The 24,045-nt window shown below is 36.3% G+C and overlaps 2 protein-coding genes across 3 annotated transcripts; both read left to right on the plus strand.

Moving 5' to 3' along the window:
- Positions 1-3,834: 3,834 nt before the first annotated feature.
- On the plus strand, positions 3,835-18,864 carry LOC122297473 (probable serine/threonine-protein kinase SIS8). 2 transcript variants are annotated; one of them, XM_043107531.1, is made up of 13 exons: positions 3,838-4,490; positions 5,525-5,965; positions 6,151-6,254; positions 7,034-8,160; positions 9,455-9,495; positions 11,114-11,182; positions 11,296-11,396; positions 17,011-17,089; positions 17,182-17,280; positions 17,393-17,461; positions 17,594-17,643; positions 17,753-17,929; positions 18,296-18,864. In XM_043107531.1, the coding sequence occupies exons 1-13, from the start codon at positions 4,041-4,043 to the stop codon at positions 18,375-18,377; spliced, it is 2,889 nt and encodes a 962-aa protein (XP_042963465.1). In that variant the 5' UTR covers positions 3,838-4,040; the 3' UTR covers positions 18,378-18,864. The 2 variants fall into 2 exon arrangements, with proteins under 2 accessions (XP_042963466.1, XP_042963465.1); XM_043107532.1 differs by lacking the exons at positions 17,182-17,280; positions 17,393-17,461; positions 17,594-17,643; positions 17,753-17,929; positions 18,296-18,864 and having other exon boundaries at positions 3,835-4,490; positions 16,873-17,070.
- An 845-nt stretch (positions 18,865-19,709) lies between these two features.
- LOC122297508 (uncharacterized protein ycf36) lies at positions 19,710-23,694 on the plus strand. Its single transcript, XM_043107591.1, has 4 exons — positions 19,710-20,337; positions 20,544-20,572; positions 21,881-21,937; positions 23,237-23,694. Exons 1-4 carry the CDS (start codon positions 19,839-19,841, stop codon positions 23,453-23,455), a joined length of 804 nt encoding a protein of 267 aa, XP_042963525.1. The 5' UTR covers positions 19,710-19,838; the 3' UTR covers positions 23,456-23,694.
- Positions 23,695-24,045: the final 351 nt, after the last annotated feature.

Genomic DNA, 24,045 nt, shown 5'->3' on the forward strand with positions numbered 1-24,045 from the left:
GTCAAACTCTTTTAAGGTTGCTCCTGGTTAACTTTGAAGATCTCCAAGATTGGATCAGATCCGGCAATGGCATCGAAGTCTCATTATAACAAGTTTTGCTACTTACAAGTAAAGTCGTGTACTAATCTGTATATCAATATTAATTCCTTCATATTTAAAATTTACATTAGTACTGTTTTCAATAAAATCTACTTATTGACCAATCATATTAGATTGATATACATATTAATACATATTTATACTTGTAACTTCAAAATACAACCAATTTGGTTTTACCATCCTACTCTAAGGTTTTCAATGCGACAGTAAAAAGCAGGAAATACAAGTCTCAAATGTTCAAGTTTCGGGCATACTTTTAATAAAAAGTATGCCCGAAACTTGAACATTTGAGACTTGTATTTCCTGCTTTTTACTGTCGCATTGAAAACCCTTAGAGTAGGATGGTAAAAAGCAGGAAATACAAGTCTCAAATGTTCAAGTTTCGGGCATACTTTTTATTAAAAAGTATGCCCGAAACTTGAACATTCTGAGACTTGTATTTTCCTGCTTTTTACTGTCGCATTGAAAACCTTAGAGTAGGGGTAAAAAGCAGGAAATACAAGTCTCAAATGTTCAAGTTTCGGGCATACTTTTAATAAAAAAAAAAGTGAAACTCATTATTAAAAAGAGTTTTACTATATATAAGCATAGTCGCATACTACTCTGCGTACTAATACTGATTCTTTCGTACTTAAAATTTAAATTAATATTATTTTCAATAAAATCTACTTTTTGATCAATCACATTAAATTAATATACAAATTAGCGTATAATTGTGTTTGTAACTAAATTTTTTCTATTAAAAAAATTGTGAAAAACTTACTTTGTCTTGACAGATCTCCATTTTTTACAAAAGACTTAGCACAAGACAGACTGCATTTTGGACTTGGACAATCTTACCTCAAAACAATGAGCAAAACCAATGAAGGTGTGACCATCCTATTTACATGTCAACTCAAGAAAGATAAATAAAAAATTAACAAAAATTATTAGGTCAAGCTAAAAACAATAAAATTTAGAATCATAAAAGATAAATTTAAAATTTATCCATATCTTATGACACGTAGATAGTGTGTGGTGTAGGAAAAAATCTATTTATCATCTATTTTCTCATCATCCTATGATATGACATTAAATAATAAGTTCATAAGTGAAACATAATAAATAGTCTTTAATTATCTAATATCACATAATGAAATGATGAGATGATGATAAAAAATTGAACGATGAGTAACATAACTAGTGGTGTAAAGATTTTCAAATAGAATCATTCATATGAACCATTTCTTACTTATTTTTCTACCACTCAAAGGCCTGTATCAAGCAATTAACAAAGAGTAATGATACAAGCATAATCATTTTTATAATTTTTTATACAACCATGTTTTAAAATGAAGAAATGATATTTACAGTTATAAATATGCATGTCTCGCATATTTTTTTAAAATAAAGAAATAAATTTAGGACTTATATAAAAAATTATTTTTTAATAATAGACTTTTTTTTTTTTTTAAATAGAGTACTCAAAGTTTATATATATTGAAATTGTATCTAATATTACATTTTAAAATGATAGTATTTATATAAAGTAATATTATTTTTATAACTTATTTGATAAAAATACCTATAATTTAAAACATAGTTATATAAATAATTTTAAAAATAGTTATATATCTATAAATTTTTATTAAAAAATTGAAAATTAATTTAAAAAAAAAAACAAGAAGGGAAATAAGTAGAATATATATATGAGACACACCCAAAAAAAGACAAGAAAAAAGGATAGCAAGTGGGCGTGGTTGCGTGCCGAAAATGTAAAAACAAAAAGGAAAGGGGATAGAATTATAAAGTACGAGTCAATTGAACAGCTAAGCAAGTCTCAGCACAACTCTCTCTCTCTCTATCTCTCTCTCTCATATTTATGTATAGCCATAAATCTATCCAATTCCAGTCCCAACAGGCAAACAAAAGAGGTACCGTTTTCTTATTTTTTCTACCTTTCCCCCATTTCAATTCTCATTTTAATTTTTTACACCAAATAGTTCATCATTTATTTTTTAAAATTTTCTCTATCCTTTTGATCTAATTACTATTATTCTAAAATCTCTATATCATATACTATTTTCGTGACATAATTTGATTTAAAGCATAAATTTTAAAATTTTAATTTGACATATTAATTTTACGATTTATATTTAAGTGATGTGTATGGTATGTTTTATATACTGACTTTAATTATATTTATAATAATATGATTATAAATATAAATATTATATTTGACTTGGTAGTGTATATATATATAAAATTTAAATTAGTATTATTTTCAATAAAATTTACTTTTTGATCAATCACATTAAATTAATATACAAATTAGTGTATAATTGTATTTGCAACTAAATTTTTTCTATTAAAAAAAGTGTAAAAAACTTACTTTTTCTTGACAGATGTCCAATTTTTTACAAAAGACTTAGCACAAGACTGCATTTTGGACTTGGACAATCTTACCTCAAAACAATGAGCAAACCAATGAGGGTGTGACCATCCTATTTACATGTCAACTCAAGAAAGATAAATAAAAAATTAACAAAAATTATTAGGTTTCCAAGAAGCTCATACTTGCTCAGAATCATTCATATGAACCATTTCTTACTTATTTTTCTGCCACTCAAAGGCCACTATCAAGCAATTAACATAGAGTAATGATACATGCATAATCATTTTTATAATTTTTTATACAACCATGTTTTAAAATGAAGAAATGATATTTACAGTTATAAATATACACGTCTCGCATATTTCTTTAAAATAAAGGGATAAATCTAGGATCTATATAAAAATTATTTTTTAATAGTAGACTCTATTTTTTTTTCAAATAGAGTGTCTAAAGTTTGTATATCCTAAAATTATATCTAACGTTACTTTTAAAATGATAATATTTATATAAAATAATATTATTTTTATAAATTATTTTATAAAAATACCTATAATTTAAAACATAGTTATTATATAAATAATTTTAAAAATAGTTATATGTCTATAAATTTTTATTAAAAATTGAAAATTAATTAAAAAAAAAAAACTAGAAGGGAAATCAGTAGAATAAATATATAAGACACACCCAAAAAAAGACAATAAAAAAGAATACCAAGTGGGCGTGGTTGCGTGCCGAAAATGTAAAAACAAAAAGGAAAGGGGATAGAATTACAAATTATAAGTCAATTGAACAGCTAAGCAAGTCTCAGCACAACTCTCTCTCTCTCTCTCTCTCTATCTGTCTCTCTCTCTTCTCTCATATTTATGTATAGCCATAAATCTATCCAATTCCAGTCCCAACAGGCAAACAAAAGAGGTACCATTTTCTTATTTTTTCTACCTTTCCCCCATTTCAATTCTCATTTTAATATTTTACACCAAATAGTTCATCATTCATTTTTTAAAATTTTCTCTATCCTTTTGATCCAATTACTATTATTCTAAAACCTCTATATTATATACTATTTTCGTGACATAATTTAATTTAAAGCGTAAATTTTAAAATTTAAATTTTACATATTAATTTTACGATTTATATTTAAGCGATGTGTATGGTATGTTTTATATACTGAATTTAATTATATTTATAATAATATGATTATAAATATAAATATTATATTTGACTTGGTAGTGTATATATATAGATATTTATATTGTTTATTTTTTTTATGGATTGGTTTATTTATTTAATTAATAATTAATTAATTAATTAAATAAAGGGGTTATGGGGATATACATTACAATGTAGATTGTAGAATGCATTGGAGGGAATTGGTGAGCCGTTAATTTATAGTCTTTGGAGTTGTGGTAGCTTGGCGAAGAAGGGTGCGCAGGTTAAGGGAATCTGCTTTGTGCCTAGTGGGCGTAGGATAGGCCAGTAGAGACACAGAGAAAGAAAAGAGGGAACCCTTTATGCTTCGAGAGACAAGACAGACAGACAGACAGAGTCCCTGTTCCTTAGATGATCGATGTCCAAGATGAAGCATCTACTCAGAAAGCTTCACATCGGTGGTGGACTCAATGAACAACAGAGATTGGCCGACACCCGACCAACAACGAACCCGAGCCCCACTCAGAGTCCGAGACCGATTACGCCTGCTTCGTCTTCTTCTTCTTCGGGGCCTTCTTCGATGGCCTCTGGGTCCGCTACAATGGCGAGAATCGGGGCCGATGAGTCAGTCGTCGATCGGACGGCTGGGGATGGCGGTGGTGGTGGTGGTGATGGGTGCATGGATTTCAATTTCATGGAGGAGGAGTTTCAGGTGCAGTTGGCCCTAGCGATTAGCGCGTCCGATCCCGATGCGCGCGAGGACTCCGAGACGGCTCAGATCGATGCCGCCAAGCAGATTAGCCTTGGGTGCTCCGCTCCCGTCTCTGACAGTCAAGCCCTCGCCAAGTTTTCATCGCTTCGGTATTGGGTAGGCCATGACTTCTGATTCCCAAAATTCTCCATTTCGTTCTTATTGCAGTTGTTTCTGATTTGGAGCAAATTAGGTCTGTCTGTAAATTTTTTCGATCTTGTCTTCTAAATGGGGTACCGTCTATTTGCGTTTATTCTTGGATCATTTCGTTAATTATGTTAAAACGTGTACGCTATGCCGTGGGCATTTGTGAAACTTTCTTGTTAGGTATATGACTTTGGTGCATTAGTGTTGGTATGATGCCTTGTGAGTTTCGTATGAGGAGGGGTGGCTTGATTTTTGATTTGTGGTGCCTTGTTTATACTATCGTAATCATTTACTTTACTTGAAAAATTCAAATTCTTTTGCAAACTATGGTGAGTGAAATTATAAATTAATTACTTGTTTCCTTGTATTTTGTATCCAACTTTGAAGCTGTTTTCTTGGTCTTGCTTATGCATATTTTTGTACAATTACCTATAGTTGATTACTCTCGTGTTCTGGTTTTGCCTTATGGACCATGCTTCATCTTGATCTAGTTTTTCAAGAATTTGATGAGATCATTGTTCATTTTTTCTACACCCTAAACTTTGTGGATGAGAAATTGAGGAAAAGTAAAGAAACAATATTCTGGCGTTCTATATTGTTGTGGTAATGAGTTCCTTGTCTTAAGTAAGTGAAATAGCTTAAGTTTTTATGACATGGAACCACAATAAGGTAGGGCCCACCCTTGAGGAGAAAACCCCGAATACAATATTTCACCTGCCAGAACTGTGTATACGGAAATCCAGGCAACTCCTGGTGTGAAGTGAAATAGCCCTACTACACCATTTTAGTGGAGGGCTTATTTTTTAGGAACTTAGATCATGATATTTTGGCATCGAAAGACAGATGTCTTGTGCTGAATTTCCTATGTTGTCAGCCGGATAATATTTTTATATTCTATATTTTAAATGTTTATAGGTAATTTCTTAGTTGACTACGTGCAGATTCTTATTGGTTTTAACCGGAGTGAGATTTTTCTAATAAATTTCCATTTGCCTTTCATGCAGAACTATAATGTAGTAAGTTATCATGAAAAATTGATGGATGGGTTTTATGATGTATATGGCATTACCTCAAAGCTGGACACACAGGGGAAGATGCCTTTGTTGGTGGATCTTCAAGCAATATCCATTTCAGATAATGTTGACTATGAAGTTATTTTGGTAAATCGCTTGGTTGATCGTGAACTTCAAAAGCTTGAGAAGATAGCATGTACCATATCCAAAGAGTGTCAAGTTTCTGAACAGGGCCAGATTTTAAGTTGTTTGATTCAGAAAATTGCTGATATTGTTGTTGATAGAATGGGTGGTGTGGTACTTGATGCTGATGAAATGTTGAGAAGATGGAACACAAGGAGTTATGAGTTACGGAATTCTCTAAACACAATTATTCTTCCCCTTGGACGTCTTGATGTTGGACTTTCACGCCATAGGGCCTTGCTATTTAAGGTTAGTCATCTTTTGACTTACCTTCGCTAAACTAAATTGTGAAGAAGAAAATTATGTATCCTTTGACTCACCTCAGACAAATTCATTGCTTAATTTCTACACTGCCTTCTTTTATCTAGAAAACATTCCTTCTTTTTTTTTACCTTTTGTTTTAGAAATTATTTATTTGATGCTTGCCGTGCTAGGTACTAGCGGATAGGATTAATCTTCCATGTACGTTGGTCAAAGGAAGCTACTATACAGGCACTGATGATGGAGCTGTGAACTTCATCAAAATGGATGATGGAAGGTGATAACCTCTAGCCATAGTTTATCAATGCTACAAGTATAAAATTTTCTCTGAATTATGTTTAAGTCAATTTTGTGATATGGGAGCTTTTAATTGGCTTTTTGCTTATCTGATGCATGTTAGGGTTTTTTTTCTTGACTGTCAATATTTCTCACGCGGGACTGCAAACGGTGCTTGTAAAGTCCCTACTGGGCTGTACCAGGGGCTTGGTATGGAAACCTGTGTTCATTGAGGTGGGGATGACAGAGGGGTTACGGTTGTGTGAGGCCTACTTCTTATTTTGTAGAAATTGCTGTCTTAGGATCAAAAAAGTAAAGGAAAGGGGCAAATGACGCAGGTTGAGCATACCGCATACCTATACGATGGTAACATCTATATTTTGAATAGTGGCTGCAGATGCACACTTCAAAATTAGTATTAGTTGCTAACAAACATGAATTCCTTGAGACATTTCACATGCTATAGTTCTCTTAAATTTTGAAGCAGGAATAATTTATTTTTATGGCATAGGACAATTCATCTGTCAGTAGTATATATTTAATGCAATAATCTGTTTTTAGATTCTTAACTCATCTTTAGTTTTTGGGTTTTAGTTTTCCTTTATAGTTAAGTAGACGTGATATGAAACACCACATGCTCTGTTTTATTTTTTATTTTTTTATAATTTTTCTCCTTCCATTTCATGCTTATGTGCTGTGTAACATAGGAAAATGCAACAAACATGAAGATTTTTAGGGAATGATTAATGATTGACATAGTTATCTGTTGATTTGGTGCAGTGAATATATAATTGATCTCATGGGTGCTCCTGGTACCCTAATTCCTGCTGAAGTACCAAGCAGTCAGCTCCCAAATCCTGTCTATGATGTAAGGAGCTATGCAGATGTCATTGGAATACCCACTGATGTGTGTTTGATGGATAATGAAGGAACCAGAATGCTGGTACCACCTGATCTTGATAGAGTTTTTGAAATTGTTGGTTCAAAGTCAGACGAAGCTTCAGTTGTAGGCATGCAAACAAAAGAAAATCAAACTGAGAGATTTGAAAATCAATGGGGCAAGCTTCTTCCGTCACTGCAGAAAACATGTGAAAGCTCATCAGGCACACATGGAAAAGCATCATCCGCACAGAAAAAAAAAGTTAAGGATGTTTCAAAATATGTAATCAGTGCAGCCAAGAACCCAGAGTTTGCTCAGAAACTACATGCTGTTCTGTTAGAGAGTGGTGCGTCGCCTCCTCCAGATTTGTTTTCAGACATAAATCCACACGATCTGGGTCAACAGAAGGTGGTTGGACAAAATGATATGGTGAATGCAAAAAATGTAGACAATGAGGTTCAATGTGGACCTGATTTGTTTTTGTCAAACCTGGAGCAGTCCCTTGTGCCTCATACTGAAATGGAGCCTTTGAACAATGTCAATTGTGATAGGAAACAAAAACTATCTACACAGAGGTTATCAAATCAATCAAAAGAGCTGGAGGCAAATTCCATTATGTGTGATGTTTCTTTGCCATCTGAACCGACAACTCAGGGATTTGTGCTTGTTGGTAGTGGAAGTAATGACCCCTTCCATGCTGATGCTACAGGTGTAAATACGGTTACTCTTAACAATGCTGAAATGGTTGCTAGAGTTCTGCATGATACTGCAGCTGACTCTTGCCAAAGACAAGTTAATATTGCATTAGTCAATGATTATCAACAGTGCTTTCCGGATAAGATTAGAAGAGATTTTGATGACATTGAGTTGGGTGAAGAATCTGTTATGAAATTAACGGAAGCAGCCAACACCAGTCTCTTCAATGCTTCCGATGCTCATGGTGAGGGTACTAACCCAGTGCTGGGGGAAGTTGCTGAATGGGAAATTCCTTGGGAGGATCTACGGATTGGTGAACGTATTGGTATCGGTAAGCTTTTCCATAAACAATGTTAATGTTTCATGTGTGATATAGGTGTATATGTGTTTAGATGTGTTCCTTTCCATTTTGGTTGGTACTGAAGTTTACTGGACATCTGGACTCTAGCTATTTTTTTTTCCTGAATAACTGAAAAACATCCTTTGTCAAAATTTTGTTCAGAGGCCCAATTTTAGGATAAAAGGGCGGACTTTTCATTCTTATTAAGATTTGAACTGAGACCCACCCCAACCACTTGAGTCAAATGTGATATCAAATAAAAGGAGCATTTTTTTTGGGGTTGAATCTTGTCTCTAATTAATGTTGGGACTCGTACGCAATTCAACTTCAGCCAATTGTTATTAATGGCCCCTATGGGGACATTGGATATGATTGGAACAACTTATTGAGAGGATGCTGCTTGGACTTTAAGATCTTTTTTCTTGCTGAATAGTGCTCTTTTTTCCTGAAAGATAATCCTTTTTTACCTCTCTAAGAGAGTGACAATATCCTAGCTATTAAGCATATGTGGATATGTGTTTGCGTTATGCACCTGGAATAAAATGGCGGAAGTCATTTTAACCAATAAGTTTTAGATCTTATGGCTATTTACAGTTGGACTGTATTTGAATCTGATTCTACTTGTACTTGACCTCTCATATCTAGTTTTTTTTAATTGTAAGTTACATGCACACCTGGCGAGTCTTTAACCCACAACCAAACCTTCCACCCCACTTTACTAGGGGGAGGAGGCGTTATTCCACTCCATTTCTTTTCATTTGAGCTAGAGCTCATTGGTGAACTAAACAACTGGTGATTATCCTATTCTCAACCTTCTATAGTATATATCTCATTGTTCTACAGTAACTACATTGTTGTCTTAATTACAGAAATTAAATGTTATCGATATCTGTTTGGTTTATTCTAATGCTCCCTCCAAACGACATGCACTTTTTTTTTTTTTTTGGTGCAACCTTGCCCTGTGACTGTGAGCTCAATTTGAAATTCAGACTAGCCAAGCTGAGCTCAAGCTATATAATACTTCAATGAGCACAACTTGGGCTTGCTTATTAAAGTTAAATTTGAGCTTGAGTCAAGCTTAATCTGTTTTTCCATTTTTCAAGATGCACAAGGACAATGTGAATAAAAGACTATAAAAGTAACCAGGGAAATCAATTAAAATATGAACAGTAAGGCCTTTTCAAAAGTCAAAATTTCTATTATCCTTTTAGGGCACCAACCTGGATTTATGTTTCATAATATGATTTGGTCGTTTGATACCAGTATTTCATAATGTTTTTGGCAGGTTCGTATGGTGAGGTTTATCGTGCAGATTGGAATGGCACTGTGAGTAATATTTTGAACACATGAGTGATTTTATCTTATCTTTTTTTGGTAGTTACTTTTAGTTGGGAGCAGAGGGAAAATTGGAGAGGGGGGGGGGGGGGGGGGGGGCACGTACATGGCTGGTGGCAGAACCAGAAATTGTACTTTGGGGGGGGCAATATTGGTCTATGCAATGACGGCGATGCTTGCATACATGCCTATGTCTATGTTTATGTATATATTATACACTTTGTTGTTTATACTTGCAAGAAAATACATTATAGACATAATTTAATTTCATATTCCTTCAATTTATAAGAAATGGTTTTTGGATTGTATATTTTTTTAACTCATATTTTCAAGTTTTTAAATTTTCGGTGGTATATTTTTGGTATTTTTTATGTATGTATACTCATTTTTTATATGTTGGATGCGAAAATTATGAACTTTAAGAAAATATAGAAACTATTTGTTTTCATACTTTTAGGAAGACTCAGAGAATTTTAGATGGGATTAGAAGAAAATTTTCATATTTTTGAAAGATTTTAAGAAATTTTTAAATTTTTGAGATCTATATTTTTTTATCAAATTTTATTTGAATTTAAATAATAATGATTAATTTTTTTTTGGGCTCCCCAACGTGGTTCCTCCACTGTGCATGGCCACCTCATCTTCTTGTGAACAGTTAATAGTCTTGGTTTTCTCCATTCTACTTTCACAAATTATGATGGCTCCCCCTTGTTTCCCTGTTTTCCTATGTATTACCTCCCTTATTTTAAATTGCTTTTCACAATTCAAAGATAATCTCTCCCTTTAACAATCCTATATTAAATTAATGTATATGTGTCTGCATGTGTGTATGTATGTGTCTACGTGCACGCATGTTCTCTTCAAACTATCAACGTTACTTTTATGTATTCCATTGTCATTTATATAATGTCATTCAGATGTCTTTTGGCTAAGGGCGGTTGTGAATAAAATTGGGGTCACACCCTCTTCTTAAAAAAAGTAAAAATTGAAAAAAATGTCGTGGCTTATCAATGCATTAAATTAAAACTGATAAGTATTGACCAGTTGCTACTTATATCCATACCTAGTGCTCAGTTGTTTCAAACTTTCGGGAGATACATTAGAGTAGTTCGGGTTATGACATGTGTCACCTTATTATGAATAATTAAATAGCATATTTTTGTCCACATATAGCCTTGCCTCTGGTTCATTTAAACCAATTTTTGGCTCTCTATTACTTTTTAGTCTAGTAGAAATGCTTATAATTTACTTTTCTATGGAGCTTCTCAATGACCGCACAGTGGCAATATATGGAACATTTTTAGAAATTCTGACAGCTTTTTACCTGGCACTGGTATATTTTTTAAATGGAAAATTGTCGTGTTCAGTGTTCCATATCTTATTTCAATAGTGGAACTTAGGGCAACAAGTCTATCAAAATCTTTTCATTGCCTCAGCAGCTTTGTGAAAGAAATGCTTCCAATAGCCTGTTTTAATTGAAACTATTGTTCTGTTGCCAATAAAAAAACTATTTTTCTGTCAAATGATCACGTTAAAGAACTTCTAAGATTTGGTTGATCTATTTTAAGAATGTACCTGCTCTTGTTGATGTTACCTGAATGCTTTCCAGGAAGTTGCTGTCAAGAAGTTTCTGGACCAAGGTTTATCTGGTGATGCATTGGTTCAGGTTAAAAGTGAAGTAAGCGGGATCAACCTTTTATCATATGTTGTTTTCCTAGAACAAGCCAAATATCTAATAAAATTAATTTTTTCTATATTACTGAAGAAATTCCTGCTTGTTGCCTCGTGCAGGTTGAAATCATGTTAAGGCTAAGACATCCTAATGTTGTCCTTTTCATGGGAGCAGTTACTCGGCCCCCACATTTCTCTATACTGACAGAGTTCCTTCCCAGGTTATTTTTATGCAGTGTTTGGTGTTAAATGGAATGATATTTTTATTGACCTAGATATATGATACAAATTCCCTGTTTACCATGTTTACTTGGATGCCCATAATTTTCTCAAGGGTCTACATTTTGTTTCCTTAACTGAAAATGCATGGCTGTTTGTGTTTATGTGCATGCCAAATTGCTCCAACTTGAATTTATGCCACAAAGCCTGTAGATGACTTCTCCGCCACAAAGCCTTTGAAAGAAAACATGTTATTGTGCAAGTGAATTGCAGTATGCTATATATGAAAATGGAAAAGCCTTTATGCGGATGTATCTTTTTTTTTCCTGGAAAAGAAAAAATGATCGAAAATGTGTTGTCAGAGAAGGGGAAAAAAAAAACACACTTTTTTCTTTGATGGTGATCGTGGGCTCTTGACCGTGCGATTTTGCTCATATTGGAAGGAAAATGGGTCTGTTGAAAGCTGTTGTTATAGAATTAAAGTCTTTTGAGGTGTTAAGGATGACCGTTGGGTGTTCCTTACTAAAAGAGAGTGGAAGTTTGTTAAAAAAATGTGATGGGCAAAATGTTTGAAGGATGGGAGAAATGAGTTCTATACAGCCCATCGGGAGGGTGATAAGGGCTTCACAGTGCAGAGGTGCTCAAACTCCCAAGGTGGGTTCATGGCTTTGGTAGAGTACAAAAGAGGGTGGTCGCTGAAACTGCATTTTTATACCTGAGGATAGAGACGGTAGGGGATGGACGAAGTTGGTGGAGGTTTTAGGGAGGCTGGAAGAGAAGGTTGCCTTGTTGGGTCTTCAGCATCGCTAGCAACGATGGTAGCTTCTTCTACACGATCGTACATGGAGGCTCTCCAACAACCGAGGGTCCCAGATTGTTCTCGTGAACCTGCCAGGCTGGGTGCCATCTCTGACATTTCGGCTCGATTGAGAGGTGCTGCAACGGTTAGGAAGTGCCGCCATTTTTGTAGGGGCTCAGAGCCTTGAGGGTGGTGGCAATGGAGCTATCAGGCTAAATAAGGATATGGTGCTTCTGGCATTGAGTGATTTACAAAGGCAGCTGAATGATTTGCGGTTAAATATAACTTGGTTGAAACGGTGCGTTGAGGAGGAAGAAAGGGTAGGGGTGGGCTTGGTTTTGGGAGATGGGCCAATTGAAGGTAACCTTAGGGGGCCTAGTTTTGGTGTGGGCTCGGGCTCATATGCTAGACCCAGCACTAACGGGTCCTAGTAGGTGGGCCACACAGTTGGGCCCAAGCCCACAAATCAGTCTGGTTTGGGGAATCTGGTGAAGCTTGTGTGGCGAGTCAGGCCAGGGGAGGACCATGGGCCTTTGACAGGTAGGAGTCTAGTATCCTCGCCGGTACTTGCACCGTTGACGTTTCGATAGGCTGAGGAGCCTTTGATGGAGCCGTAGATGGTGAAAGAGACGGCGAGAGGCGACGATAGAGGCTTTTGCAACGGTCTCCTCTGAACCAGAGAGCACCGATGAGCACCTTTGTGCTAGATCTCTAGCATATCTGAGCCAGATAATGCCGGCGAGTGACAAGGCAGAGGCTGCCACCACTCTGACGACGACATCTTCTCCAGTGAAGGGTACGCAACATGTGGACGATATGGATGACACCCAAGAGCTATTTTAGAGGAAACAGGGGATGTGGGTGCGGATGTAGGGTCTTCTAAGAACCTTATACCATTACATTGTCCTTCAGAATGGGAATATGGGATGCTTTCTGAGGAGGGTGAGCTAAGGATGCTGCTGGTTTTGCAGTGGGCTAATACGGAGGGGGGAACCCTTCCCATCTTAACTCCCCTTCCCTCTTAACTGTATGCTTCCAGATTAGTCTAATGCTTCGAATTGGGGTCTGCAGAAGGTAAAGGAAATTTAGTTTTGCATAGGGATGGAGTGAGAAGGTTTTGAGGAGTAATTTATGGCACTGCTTACAGCCATTGAAGCTGGTCATGGAAATCTTTCAATTTCAAAAAAGCAGAGGGAGCTAAAGAGGCTAACATGGTCTCCTAATTATGAGGGTAGTGCAAGTCGAGAAAGAACTAAAGGGAAGGGAATAGTACCTGTTTTATGAAGCCTAAAATTGTTTCTTGGAATGTCCGAGGGCTTAATGAGGCAAATAAATGCTTGCGTATCAAAAATTTGCTTCATGAGTGGAAGGCGGACATTACATGCTTGCAGGAAACTAAACTGAAATATGTTACAAGAAGAATTGTTAAAAGTATATGGAGCTGTACATATGTGGATTGGGCTTATCTTGCAGCTGATGGGGCTTCGGGAGGTGTATTAGTGATGTGGGATAGAAGAGTGGTGGAGCGAATGGAGGACTTTATAGGGGAATACACAATGGCATGCTCTTTTAGAAGTGTGGAATGCTCTTATAAAAAAAAAACTTTATGTGGGCCTTCGCTGGTATATACAGGCCAAACTTGGACAGCAATAGAAGTATGTTATGGGAAGAACTAGCCAGAGTACATAGCTGGTGGGAATTACCATGGTGCATAGGTGGTGACTTTAATGTTGTAAGATTTCCAAGTGAATTCTCAGGAGATGGTAGATTGTGACCAGCAATGACGAATTTTTCTGAATTTATCTTTGACTTGAATCTAGTGGACATCCCTCTCTTGGGAGGGGCATTCATTTTGTCAAATAATCATACTTGGTCTAGATTGGACAAATTTTTAGTATCCTAAGATTGAGAATCTAAATATCCAGAAGTATGTCAAAGGAGGCTGTCTCGTCTGTGCTCGGGTCATTTTTCTATTTTGCTTGATTGTGGTGGTATCCAAGGAGGGCTTAGATATTTCAAATTCAAAAATGTGGTTGAAGACTGAAGGTTTTGTGGACAGGGTTTGGCAATGGTGGTCCTCATATCAGTTTGATAAAACCCCTAGTTTCATTCTTGTAGTTAAATTAAAAGCTCTAAAAAATGAATTGAAGATTTGGAACACATTCTTTTGGCAACATAGGGGAAGGAAAGAAGTCCATATTGGAAGATTTCCAGGAGCTAGAGAGGACACAAGGGGCGGGTTCTTTCCTTGGAAGAAATATCTTGAAAGTCAGAGGTGGTTATTGAATTAGAGAGGGTCATTTTGCTGGAAGAGATTTCGTGTCGCCAAAAATCCAATGATGTGTGGTTGAAAGAAGGGGATCGAAGTACAAAATTTTTTCATAGTGGCCAATTCTCACAAGAGAACCAACACTATCGAGATGCTAAATATAGAGGGTACAACATGTATTGGTTTTTTTGTTATTGGTTTTTTAGTTATTGGGTGGTGGCCCAAGATTGATGGTCTAGCTTTTGATTCCATTGACCCACACGATACCTTGAGGTTGGAGAGGCCCTTCGAGGAGATGGAGATTCATGATGTGGTGAGAAAAATGGCCAAAGACAAAGCACCTGGGCCGAATGGATTTTCTACGGGTTTCTTCCAAACTTGTTGGGAAATGGTGAAAGGGAACTTAATGAAGGTGTTTCAGGAGCTGTTCATGGCTAGAGAGTTTGAAGAAAGCCTTAACGCCACATTTATAACTTTAATTCCTAAGAAGATTGGAGGACAAGGAGTGATCTCCGGAAGGCTTTAGGGATTTTTTTTATCACACTTTAGTTCTATGGGCATCCTCTATTGTAATGAATGGCACTTCTTTTATTGAACTTTACGCTGCCCTTCGCAGCTCTTAGCCTGTAGCAAGGCTCTTTGTATACCCCGTGTACTCGGGCCTTGCCCTTTCCTTGTTCTAATATCTCTTTTTACTTATCAAAAAAAAAAAATTCCTAAGAAGATTGGAGCATCGAATGTCAAAGATTTCCGGTCCATTAGTATTATAAATGGGCTGTATAAAATCATCTCTAAGGTGCTTGCAAACCGTTTGGGGGAGGTGTTGGGGAAGATTATAACAAAACCCCAAAATGCATTTGTATGGGGAAGGCAAATTCTAGATTCAGTCCTCATTGCCGATGAGTGCTAGATGGCAGAAAAAAGTCTGGTAAATCGGGGATCCTATGTAAGTTAGATATGGAGAAGGCATATGATCATGTTAATTGAGATTTCCTACTCTACTTGCTTGGGAGGTATGGTTTTGGGGAGAGATGGTGCTCATGGATTAGATAGTGCATATCATCCAATTGGCTTTTTCAACAATTCGCGAGATTTGAGACAAGGGGATCCACTGTCCCCACTCCTCTTTGTTATTGTTATGGAGGCATTGAGCAGAATGACTTCAATGTTGGTTTGTAGTGGTTTCATGGAGGGATTCTCGATTGGTGACCCCACTAGGGGTACTATTAATATTTCTCATTTATTATTTGTAGATGATATGCTTATATTCTGTGAGGCAGAACAAAACCAATTGTGGGCACTGAGGGCACTTCTACTTTGTTTTGAAGCGGCATCGGGTTTGAAAGTGAACCTTCAAAAATCTGAATTTGTGTCAGTTGGTAATGTTCGTAATATTAGACAACTAGCTAACACTTTAGGATGCAAGGTGTTTGCCTTACCTATGAATTACCTGGCTCTACCATTGGGAGCTGCCTCAAGGACGATAACAATATGGGATACATTGATAGAGAAGATCGAGCGTAGACTAGTGTTGGGAGATGGTTGGAGCGACATATGGTGTGGAAATAAATTAAATAATACACTCAAATATTTATTTCCTTAAGTATTTAGGATGGCATGTGAGAAAGAAGCTTTTCTGGTTGATTTTATGGTGATAGCTGGGGATCAAATACAGTGGAACATAATCTTTAGCAGGGCGGCTCAAGACTAGGAGGTTGGTAGTTTTGAGGAATTCTTTCGACTTTTGTATTTTGTGAGACCGAGCATCCAAGGAAATGATAAGTTGTGGTGGGTATTAGTAGGTAAAGGCACATTCTTGGTTCAATCGTTCTATAAGTCTCACACACAGGTGCAAAACACTTAGTTTCCATGGAATATGATCTGGTGTAAGAAGGCGCTTCCCAAAGTGACTTTCTTTGCATGGACAGTTTCATTGGGAAAGATATTGGATAATTTGCGAAGACGCGGGGTGACAATAATAGACCTGTGCTGCATGTGCAAGAAGAGCGGTGAAACTGTGGATCATCTTCTACTGCATTGTGATATTGTTAGAGCGTTGTGGGTTATGCCCGCCACAATAGAGGCGCTCTTGGCTGCTTGGACAAATCTAGGAGGTTTTCCACAAATCAAAGTCGTGTGGAAGATGATCCCTATTTGCATCCCATGGTAGGAGCGGAATGGCATTATGTTCGAAGATAGGAGCGATCTTTTGAGGATCTTAGATCTTTTATTTTTAGAACGATATTCATCTGGGCCATGGCTATAGACTTAATGGTTTAGACCTGCATGATTTTCTTGTTTCCTTTTCTTCTTCCTAAATAGGTTTTTCTCTTGTATACCATCTTGTGTACATAGGCTACGCCTATTATATTAATACAATTGTTTACTTATAAAAAAAATGTGTTGTCAGAGAGATTTCTGAGGTCATGTAGCTGTCAGTTTTTGTGAAGAAATGATTTCACATCAATGGGGTTGTCCCAAAACCAAAATTCACTCATAGTTCTGTCCACACCATTGTCGTTTCCCTCAAACTCTGTTTGACATGTAGGGGAAGTTTGTATAGATTACTCCATCGTCCCAATTCTCCAATTGATGAAAAGAGGCGAATGCGGATGGCACGTGATGTGGTATAAGTGGATTATTTTTTTTTCTTTTTCTTTTTGTATCCTCTTTTGGTTTAGTTCTGTTTTCTTGAGCACAGTTCCCTGATCGTTTGCAGGCCAGAGGAATGAATTACTTGCATACAAGCCATCCTCCCATTGTGCATCGAGATTTAAAGTCTCCAAATCTCCTTGTTGATAAAAACTGGGTTGTTAAGGTCTGCTTTAGCCAAGTTCTGGAAATTACGAGCTATTTCATGATCATGCCTTTTCTTTTTTTGGAGAGAGAAATCAATTGAATCTCCTCTAATAGCTTTTTCCTTTCTGCAGGTTTGTGATTTTGGTTTATCGCGCATGAAGCACAATACTTTTCTGTCTTCTAAATCCACTGCTGGAACAGTAATACTTCTTATCCATGAAAACTTTCTATGGCCTACCTTTTGTGGTCCTTTCTTTCCTTATTTTACCTCAATCACACACCTTGTTGTTTGATAAAAATATATGATAATTAAAGCTGCTGTTGTACTGCAGCCTGAATGGATGGCACCCGAAGTTCTAAGGAATGAACAAGCCAACGAGAAGTTAGTGTCTTAGTGATTGTACCCTGCTTAATTGCTGGAAACTGGCAGGTGTATATTGGAAAATTTTCTGTCGTAGATTTTGAACATAATCGGGTTGTCTTGTTTGCAGGTGTGATGTGTATAGCTTTGGCGTGATATTATGGGAGTTATCTACTTTACGTATTCCTTGGAAAGGGTTGAACCCAATGCAGGTTGTTGGAGCTGTTGGATTCCAGAACAGGCGTCTTGAAATTCAGGACGACGTCGATCCAGCAGTTGCACAGATAATACATGATTGCTGGCAAACGTAAGTTTTAGACCTTGAAATCCATCCTGCTTCTTACATTGGGCAGTATATTAATTCCCATCCGATGAAATGGTGAAATGAAATAATGAGCCAACATTTTAATCAAAATCCTACGTAAATTATGCAAGGTATGGGCTCAGAATACTGAAACTCACACAATGAATAGGAAACGTTGAAGTTGTTGATATGGAAACTCAAAATCTTGAGACATTAGGTCTTTAGAAAAATTTCACTATGTTCATGAAGTAGTATCAATTATAAATTCAAAATTTCATTCATTTGCTTTGTGATGAAATGCCTGGTTGCCATAGTTTATCCTGTTTATCAACTATAATCCAAGAAATAAGTATGTTTACTTGTTTGTAGGGATCCACAATTACGGCCCTCTTTCGCACAGCTCTACTCCCGTCTTTGCCATCTTCAACGCCTAGTTGTTTCAACAAATTAATAGACGCGGTGACGGATCGCGCCATTGCAATAATAGTTGTTCTTCGGCTCAAAGAGCCAGAGGAGCTGAAGATTTCATATGAAAAAGAAACTTGCTGGATTGGAAAGTGCTGGTTCATTCAAAGTGGGGGTCAGCGCAAGCCATTCAGAAGAATTGGTGTTCCTCCTAACTGAATTGCTGCAAAAGTGCAGTGGAGGAGCAGGAGGAGGAGGATGATTGAGTGTTAGTGGTGTAAGTAGGTAGTATCATTCTACATGTAAGAAAGTCCCGGGAGAAAAAGAGGGAGAGGTTTAAGAGAGAGAGAGAGAAAGAAAGAAAGAAAGAAAGAAAGGAAAAAAAAAAAAATGAAAATAATATGTTCATCTGTGAAGATCATGTTTGGCCAACTGTAAACAATGGATCTCTGTAAAACAATTGTGAAAAAGAAAGACCAAAATAGAAAGAAAGGAAAAAAAGAAAAAGGAAAAAAAGAGAATTATTTACTTTAGACGTTTTCATTTTCTGTATTTGTGAAGCTTGGACCCTTGGTTTTAGGTGAAGTCTCATGTGGTGTAGAAGAGCTCTAGGCTTCGTCCAAAATCAATTAGAAATGTTTTAGCCACACAAAAAATTTTATAAAAATAAATTCATAAACTAATTCTATATATTAAATTATAAAATTAGTTTTATTATAAAGTAAATTTAATAAATTTATTGCATTCTAAAGAACATATAAAAAAATTTAGATGAGTAATGTTAAATGAAAAAATTTACTCATTATTTATTTTTTTATCATTTCATAATGTGACGTTAAATAATAATTGTACAAGTAAAATATAATAAATAGTTTTTAATTATCTAATATTATACTATGAGATGATGAGAAGATGGTAAAAAAATAAATGATATGTAATATTATTTATATTAGATATTGTTGTACTGTGTAAGTATTGTATATTATTTTTTTTAAAAATAAAATTTAAAACTTGTTTATGAAAAGTTTTAATATTATTTCTGAAAAAAAGTTTTAATATTAAAAAAATAAAATTTAATATTAAAACTTTTTTTTGTATAAATCTCATATTTATTATTATTATTTTTAAAAAAATGCCTATCAAGTTCTAAGCTTTTTAAACTTGTTTACTTTCAGAAAGTTTTCATACCATTTAATTTCATTTTAATTATTATAAAATTTTTAAATTTTTATACAAAATAAAATAAAAAATTTAATTTTTTTAAATTTTAATATTAAAATAATATATTTTAATAATATTTTATTTAACTTTAATTTTAATTCATTTCATCAAATCTTTAAAACAAACTGATTCTAAATTTGCCACTCGAGGATGATTAGTCTTAGATTAGAGGATCAAACTCGGAAAAAAAAACAAAAAACAAAGGCAAAGAACGGAAAAAAAATCTTCCTTGGATATAGCGAGTGACCCAAGTGCAGACTGAAAAAATTTCCAAGAGTCGGAAGTCATGGCCAGATTCTTGCACTCATCGCCGAAACCACCCCAGCTTTCCTTCTTCTTTCCCTCTTCATCCAACTTTCTCTCACCCATCTTCTCATTCCCGAAACTCAGTCTCCAACACCACCACCTCTACAACTTTAAAAGCTCAATTTCCAAAACCTTCGCATCATCCTTCAGAAATGGCAGACCAGAAACAGGGTGCCCTGTTCCACTTGAGCAACAGCCCATAAACGAGTACCAGACCCTCTCCACCTCCTTTCCCTTCTCATGGGCCTCCAGCGACATTGTTGAGTATAGCTCCAAATTGCTCGTCACGGGCGCTTCTTTTGCTCTCTTTATCGGCCTCCCCGTTGCCTGGTTCGGCACCGTTGGGCCCGAAACAGAGCCATTTAAGCGGATTATCTGCTCTGTTTCAAGTGGGATATTGTTGGTTACTCTTGCCGTTGTGAGGATGTACCTGGGTTGGGCTTACGTGGGAAATCGATTGCTCAGTGCCACAGTTGAATGTAAATGCCCTGCTTTATTTCTTCTGCTATGTTGATTGTCTTTATTTAATTAGTTTCCATGAATTTTGAGGGGAAGGGAAAACCTTGAAATTCTAAGTTTTGGGCTGTTCGGACGGAGGTGATAAGTTTACTTAGAACACTAAAACGATCTTTTTTTTTTTTTCCTGGGTAATTGATGGCGTAGTTTTCTCCCTCTCCTTTTGCAGATGAAGAGACAGGCTGGTATGATGGCCAGGTAAGCATAATTCTTGTTTCTTTTCAGTGGAATTCGATGGAGTTTGTGCTTCTTGCTTTACATCAAATTTGATTGACGAGAGGAGGAATATTTAGGGGAGGAAGTTTGATTTTGATTTATTATCTTTTTCACCTTAAATTACGCGTCCACCTAGTTCATAAAACCTCATTTATAACGAGAAGTAATTGGCAAATAGAGTTTTCAGCATCTTGCTTACTTTTATTTCGAACTTGCAAGATTGAAATGCTTATCTCTATTTGGTTGGATAATAGCATATATAGTTGCTTCGCGTAGATATCAATGAACTCTTGAGATGTCAAATTTATTGGTTTCTTCTAAATCTTTTATAACAATCTTAAGAAATTGAGTATTTCAATAATAAAAAGAAAAAGAAAATAGAGAAGCCTAGTATGCCTTAATCAATAAGCATGCTTACCGTATTATGTTGATGCCTCCTCCATTTAAACAAAAGAAAAAAAAAATGAATGTGGTCTCAAATACCTAATCATAGAGGCAGTTTAGGGATGGCGGTTCCTGAAAAATTGGATTAAAAAAATTTGGACTTTTTTTTTTTTTTTTTGTTGGTTAGGGGGGGGGGGGGGGGGGGGGAGAGGGGGTAAGAGTTGTTGCAGCCATGGGTGGCAAATCCTTTGATTTACCAACCTAACCTGACGGTTCAACCAACACCAACCTGAAACATATGCTGTTGGTCAGAAATCGCCTGAGGGATCAACTTAGGTGTCTGAAAAACCATGCCCCTCAACCCCTACATTACCTAGTCTGGTGGTAGTATGCAAAATCTTTCACCACCACTGCCAGATCTGGCCATGATCTAGTTGCAGGGTGCTATAACTTGCACCCCAGCCACCACCTAGCCACTACAGATGAACAGAGTAATCATCAATTGATGATCACCAGTTGTGTGGTCTGGGATCCATTTGGTGAATGGTCGGTTCAGGGGATCATTCCTGCGGTCAGCACCCATTGGTTCAAATCCAAAGCTTACTAATCATTGCTCTTTCAGGACCTTGATTTGGTATTTCAAAAATTTGGAGGATAGCTGCTATTGTCAATATTTTGAAGGGTTTAAATTACACAATAAGTTTTGGTCACCCATCCTCTTTGTTATGGTTTATCTGATTTATGACTTCTTATACAAATTCAAGAAGTTTTCCATGGTCAGTGTTTCAGTACGATTTACAGTCGTAATGCAATTCGGGTGCATCTTTACTCTGCCATTGGATATGATTCATTGCCCACTTTTATTTTTGATGCAATTTTGAAGCTTAAATTGACTTTCCTCAATAGATATGGGTGAAAACAGCTGAAGTCTTGGCGCGGGACAGGCTCCTCGGTTCGTTTTCTGTAAGTTTCTCATTTACAGACTTGGTTTAGTTCTAATGAATTTTGCCTTTTGATGCTGGTGGCTCTTGTTTAATATGAATCGAGCAACATACGATGTATGAATGATTCTTGTGGTGTGATACCCCATATGATAAGGATAAGGGTAGTGGTGTATGGGATCCCACATTGTTTGGGAAGGAAAATTTATTACTCTTTATAAAGTTTCAATGGAGCTCTAATTATATCATTGATTAGTCCTTTTGGAGTATAGGGCATGTGGTTTGGATCTTTCATTGTGGCATTACAAATGGTTTCAGAGCATACTATCCCAAGAAATGTGGGATTTAAGCCGTGCCACCTACGATGGACCAGCTTGACGAGGACGTAGGGAATTTTGGAGTTTTTTTTTTTTTGGGGGGGGGAGGGGGGGTGGTGGTGGTGAGATTGTAAGCCGTGCCACCTACGATGGACCAGCTTGACGAGGACGTAGGGAATTTTGGAGTTTTTTTTTTTTTTTTTTTTTTTTTGGGGGGGGGGAGGTGGTGGGGGGGTGGTGGTGGTGAGATTGTGGTACCCCCATATGATAAGCATAAGGGTAGTGGTATATCCCACATTGCTTGGGAAAGAAAAGTTCTTGCTTTTTTTAAGGTTCCAATGGGGCTCTAATTGTATCATTGATTAGTCCTTTTAGAGTATATGCCATGTGGTTTAGGTTTTTTATTGGGGTGTTACATGTGGACTTGATAAAATTTATTTCAAAAGTTTGCTTTGAGATGGTAAGATTATTTCTGGTGAGCACTTCATTTGTGTCCAATGGCTGAATTACAATGTTTTGTGCAATGAAGGGAAGTGACCATTAACTCTGCCAACTAGCAACTAGCTGATGGTACTTGTTTTCTTGGGGGTTATTGAAGTTTTGAACTAAAAGCCATCTATACCCATGCATGATGGAGATGGAGTCTATAAAGATTCATCCATGCATCAGCATTTTTCTGAATCTTTCCATCTAGCATAGCTAATTAGGCGGTGCAAAATGGAAGAGCCTTTCCTGTGCCATGACTATTTTTTAGTCTAAGGGTAATTCATCCTCCAAGCTACTCTGTGGCATTACAAATGTCTATGAACACCAAACCATGCACTAATCTTGCAAATTTTGGAAGTCATTTTTCCTTGAAGTTCCTTGTGCACCTCTCTGGTTGAATTTATATTGGAAGACTACCATAGTAAGACCATATTTATGCTTTTTGGAGAAAAATGAAATGACAAATTTCATCTTGGGGTGAACTCTAGCTCACATGGGTTCCTTTTCTTCTCCAACAGGTCAAGCCGGTATTGAGCAGATTAAAGTTTACTCTTGTTGTTCTTGCTGCATCACTATTTGCGTGTGCTCTTTTCCTCACTGGCATTGATGGGGACCAAAATGTATCCAATATAAGATCAGGAAATGCCAGTACTAGGGTAATACCTGGAGTTTACAGTGATGAGTCTGCAAGAGCATTTGAGCCAGATGAATTCTGTGGTGAACCTGGTCTTCCCTAATTGTGAGTCATGAAACTGCTTTAGTTACCATATAATTACTGTGTATTATTCAGTATATAGGCAGAAGCATATCTTTAGATCCCATATTGCACAGTTCAGATTGTTCCATGGTGCCCCATGTAATTACTGTAAAAATCAAACGGAATAGATTAAACATTGGATGGGGTTATATCGAGTGTAACATTTTAAAGGACGTTAATGTACAATAATATTAAGAAGGTTATTGTATCCTTGAGCAAGTCTCCTGTCCATTTTAGTTCCCCTATTTTTCTCTTTGTTAGATCGCAACTAGCTTCCCTTGAATCCGCATCTCCAATCTCCCCTCTCAACCTCATTTTTTCAAGGAAAAATGGTAGTACCTAACTTATTGCAGAGGAATACCATGATTATATCACACCCCGTATGGTTACAAAAATTAGATCCAAAACCACGATGTAAATGCTAAAAGATAAAAGTACAGCCTTTCAACCAAAACCAATCTAGTGGGAAATAATATTCAATATTGGCTGGAAAGCCATAAGCAGCACCCACCCCTGTTTCTTTATAGCAGACAGCCCCACTAAAATCAAGAGCACTTGCAGCACAAGGAG

Source organism: Carya illinoinensis, chromosome 15, assembly GCF_018687715.1.
Source record: "Carya illinoinensis cultivar Pawnee chromosome 15, C.illinoinensisPawnee_v1, whole genome shotgun sequence".
In the NCBI taxonomy this organism is placed as follows: Eukaryota; Viridiplantae; Streptophyta; class Magnoliopsida; order Fagales; family Juglandaceae; genus Carya; species Carya illinoinensis.

Excerpts from the sequence above, each read along its gene's own strand:
- LOC122297473 (XM_043107531.1), top strand. The coding sequence starts at position 4,041 with ATGTCCAAGATGAAGCATCTACTCAGAAAGCTTCACATCGGTGGTGGA. Across the intron at positions 5,966-6,150 it reads ATAGGGCCTTGCTATTTAAG|GTACTAGCGGATAGGATTAA; the intron begins GTTAGTCATCTT and ends TTGCCGTGCTAG. Across the intron at positions 11,183-11,295 it reads TGGTTCAGGTTAAAAGTGAA|GTTGAAATCATGTTAAGGCT; the intron begins GTAAGCGGGATC and ends TGCCTCGTGCAG.
- LOC122297508 (XM_043107591.1), top strand. The coding sequence starts at position 19,839 with ATGGCCAGATTCTTGCACTCATCGCCGAAACCACCCCAGCTTTCCTTC. Across the intron at positions 20,338-20,543 it reads GCTCAGTGCCACAGTTGAAT|ATGAAGAGACAGGCTGGTAT; the intron begins GTAAATGCCCTG and ends CTCCTTTTGCAG. Across the intron at positions 21,938-23,236 it reads GGCTCCTCGGTTCGTTTTCT|GTCAAGCCGGTATTGAGCAG; the intron begins GTAAGTTTCTCA and ends CTTCTCCAACAG.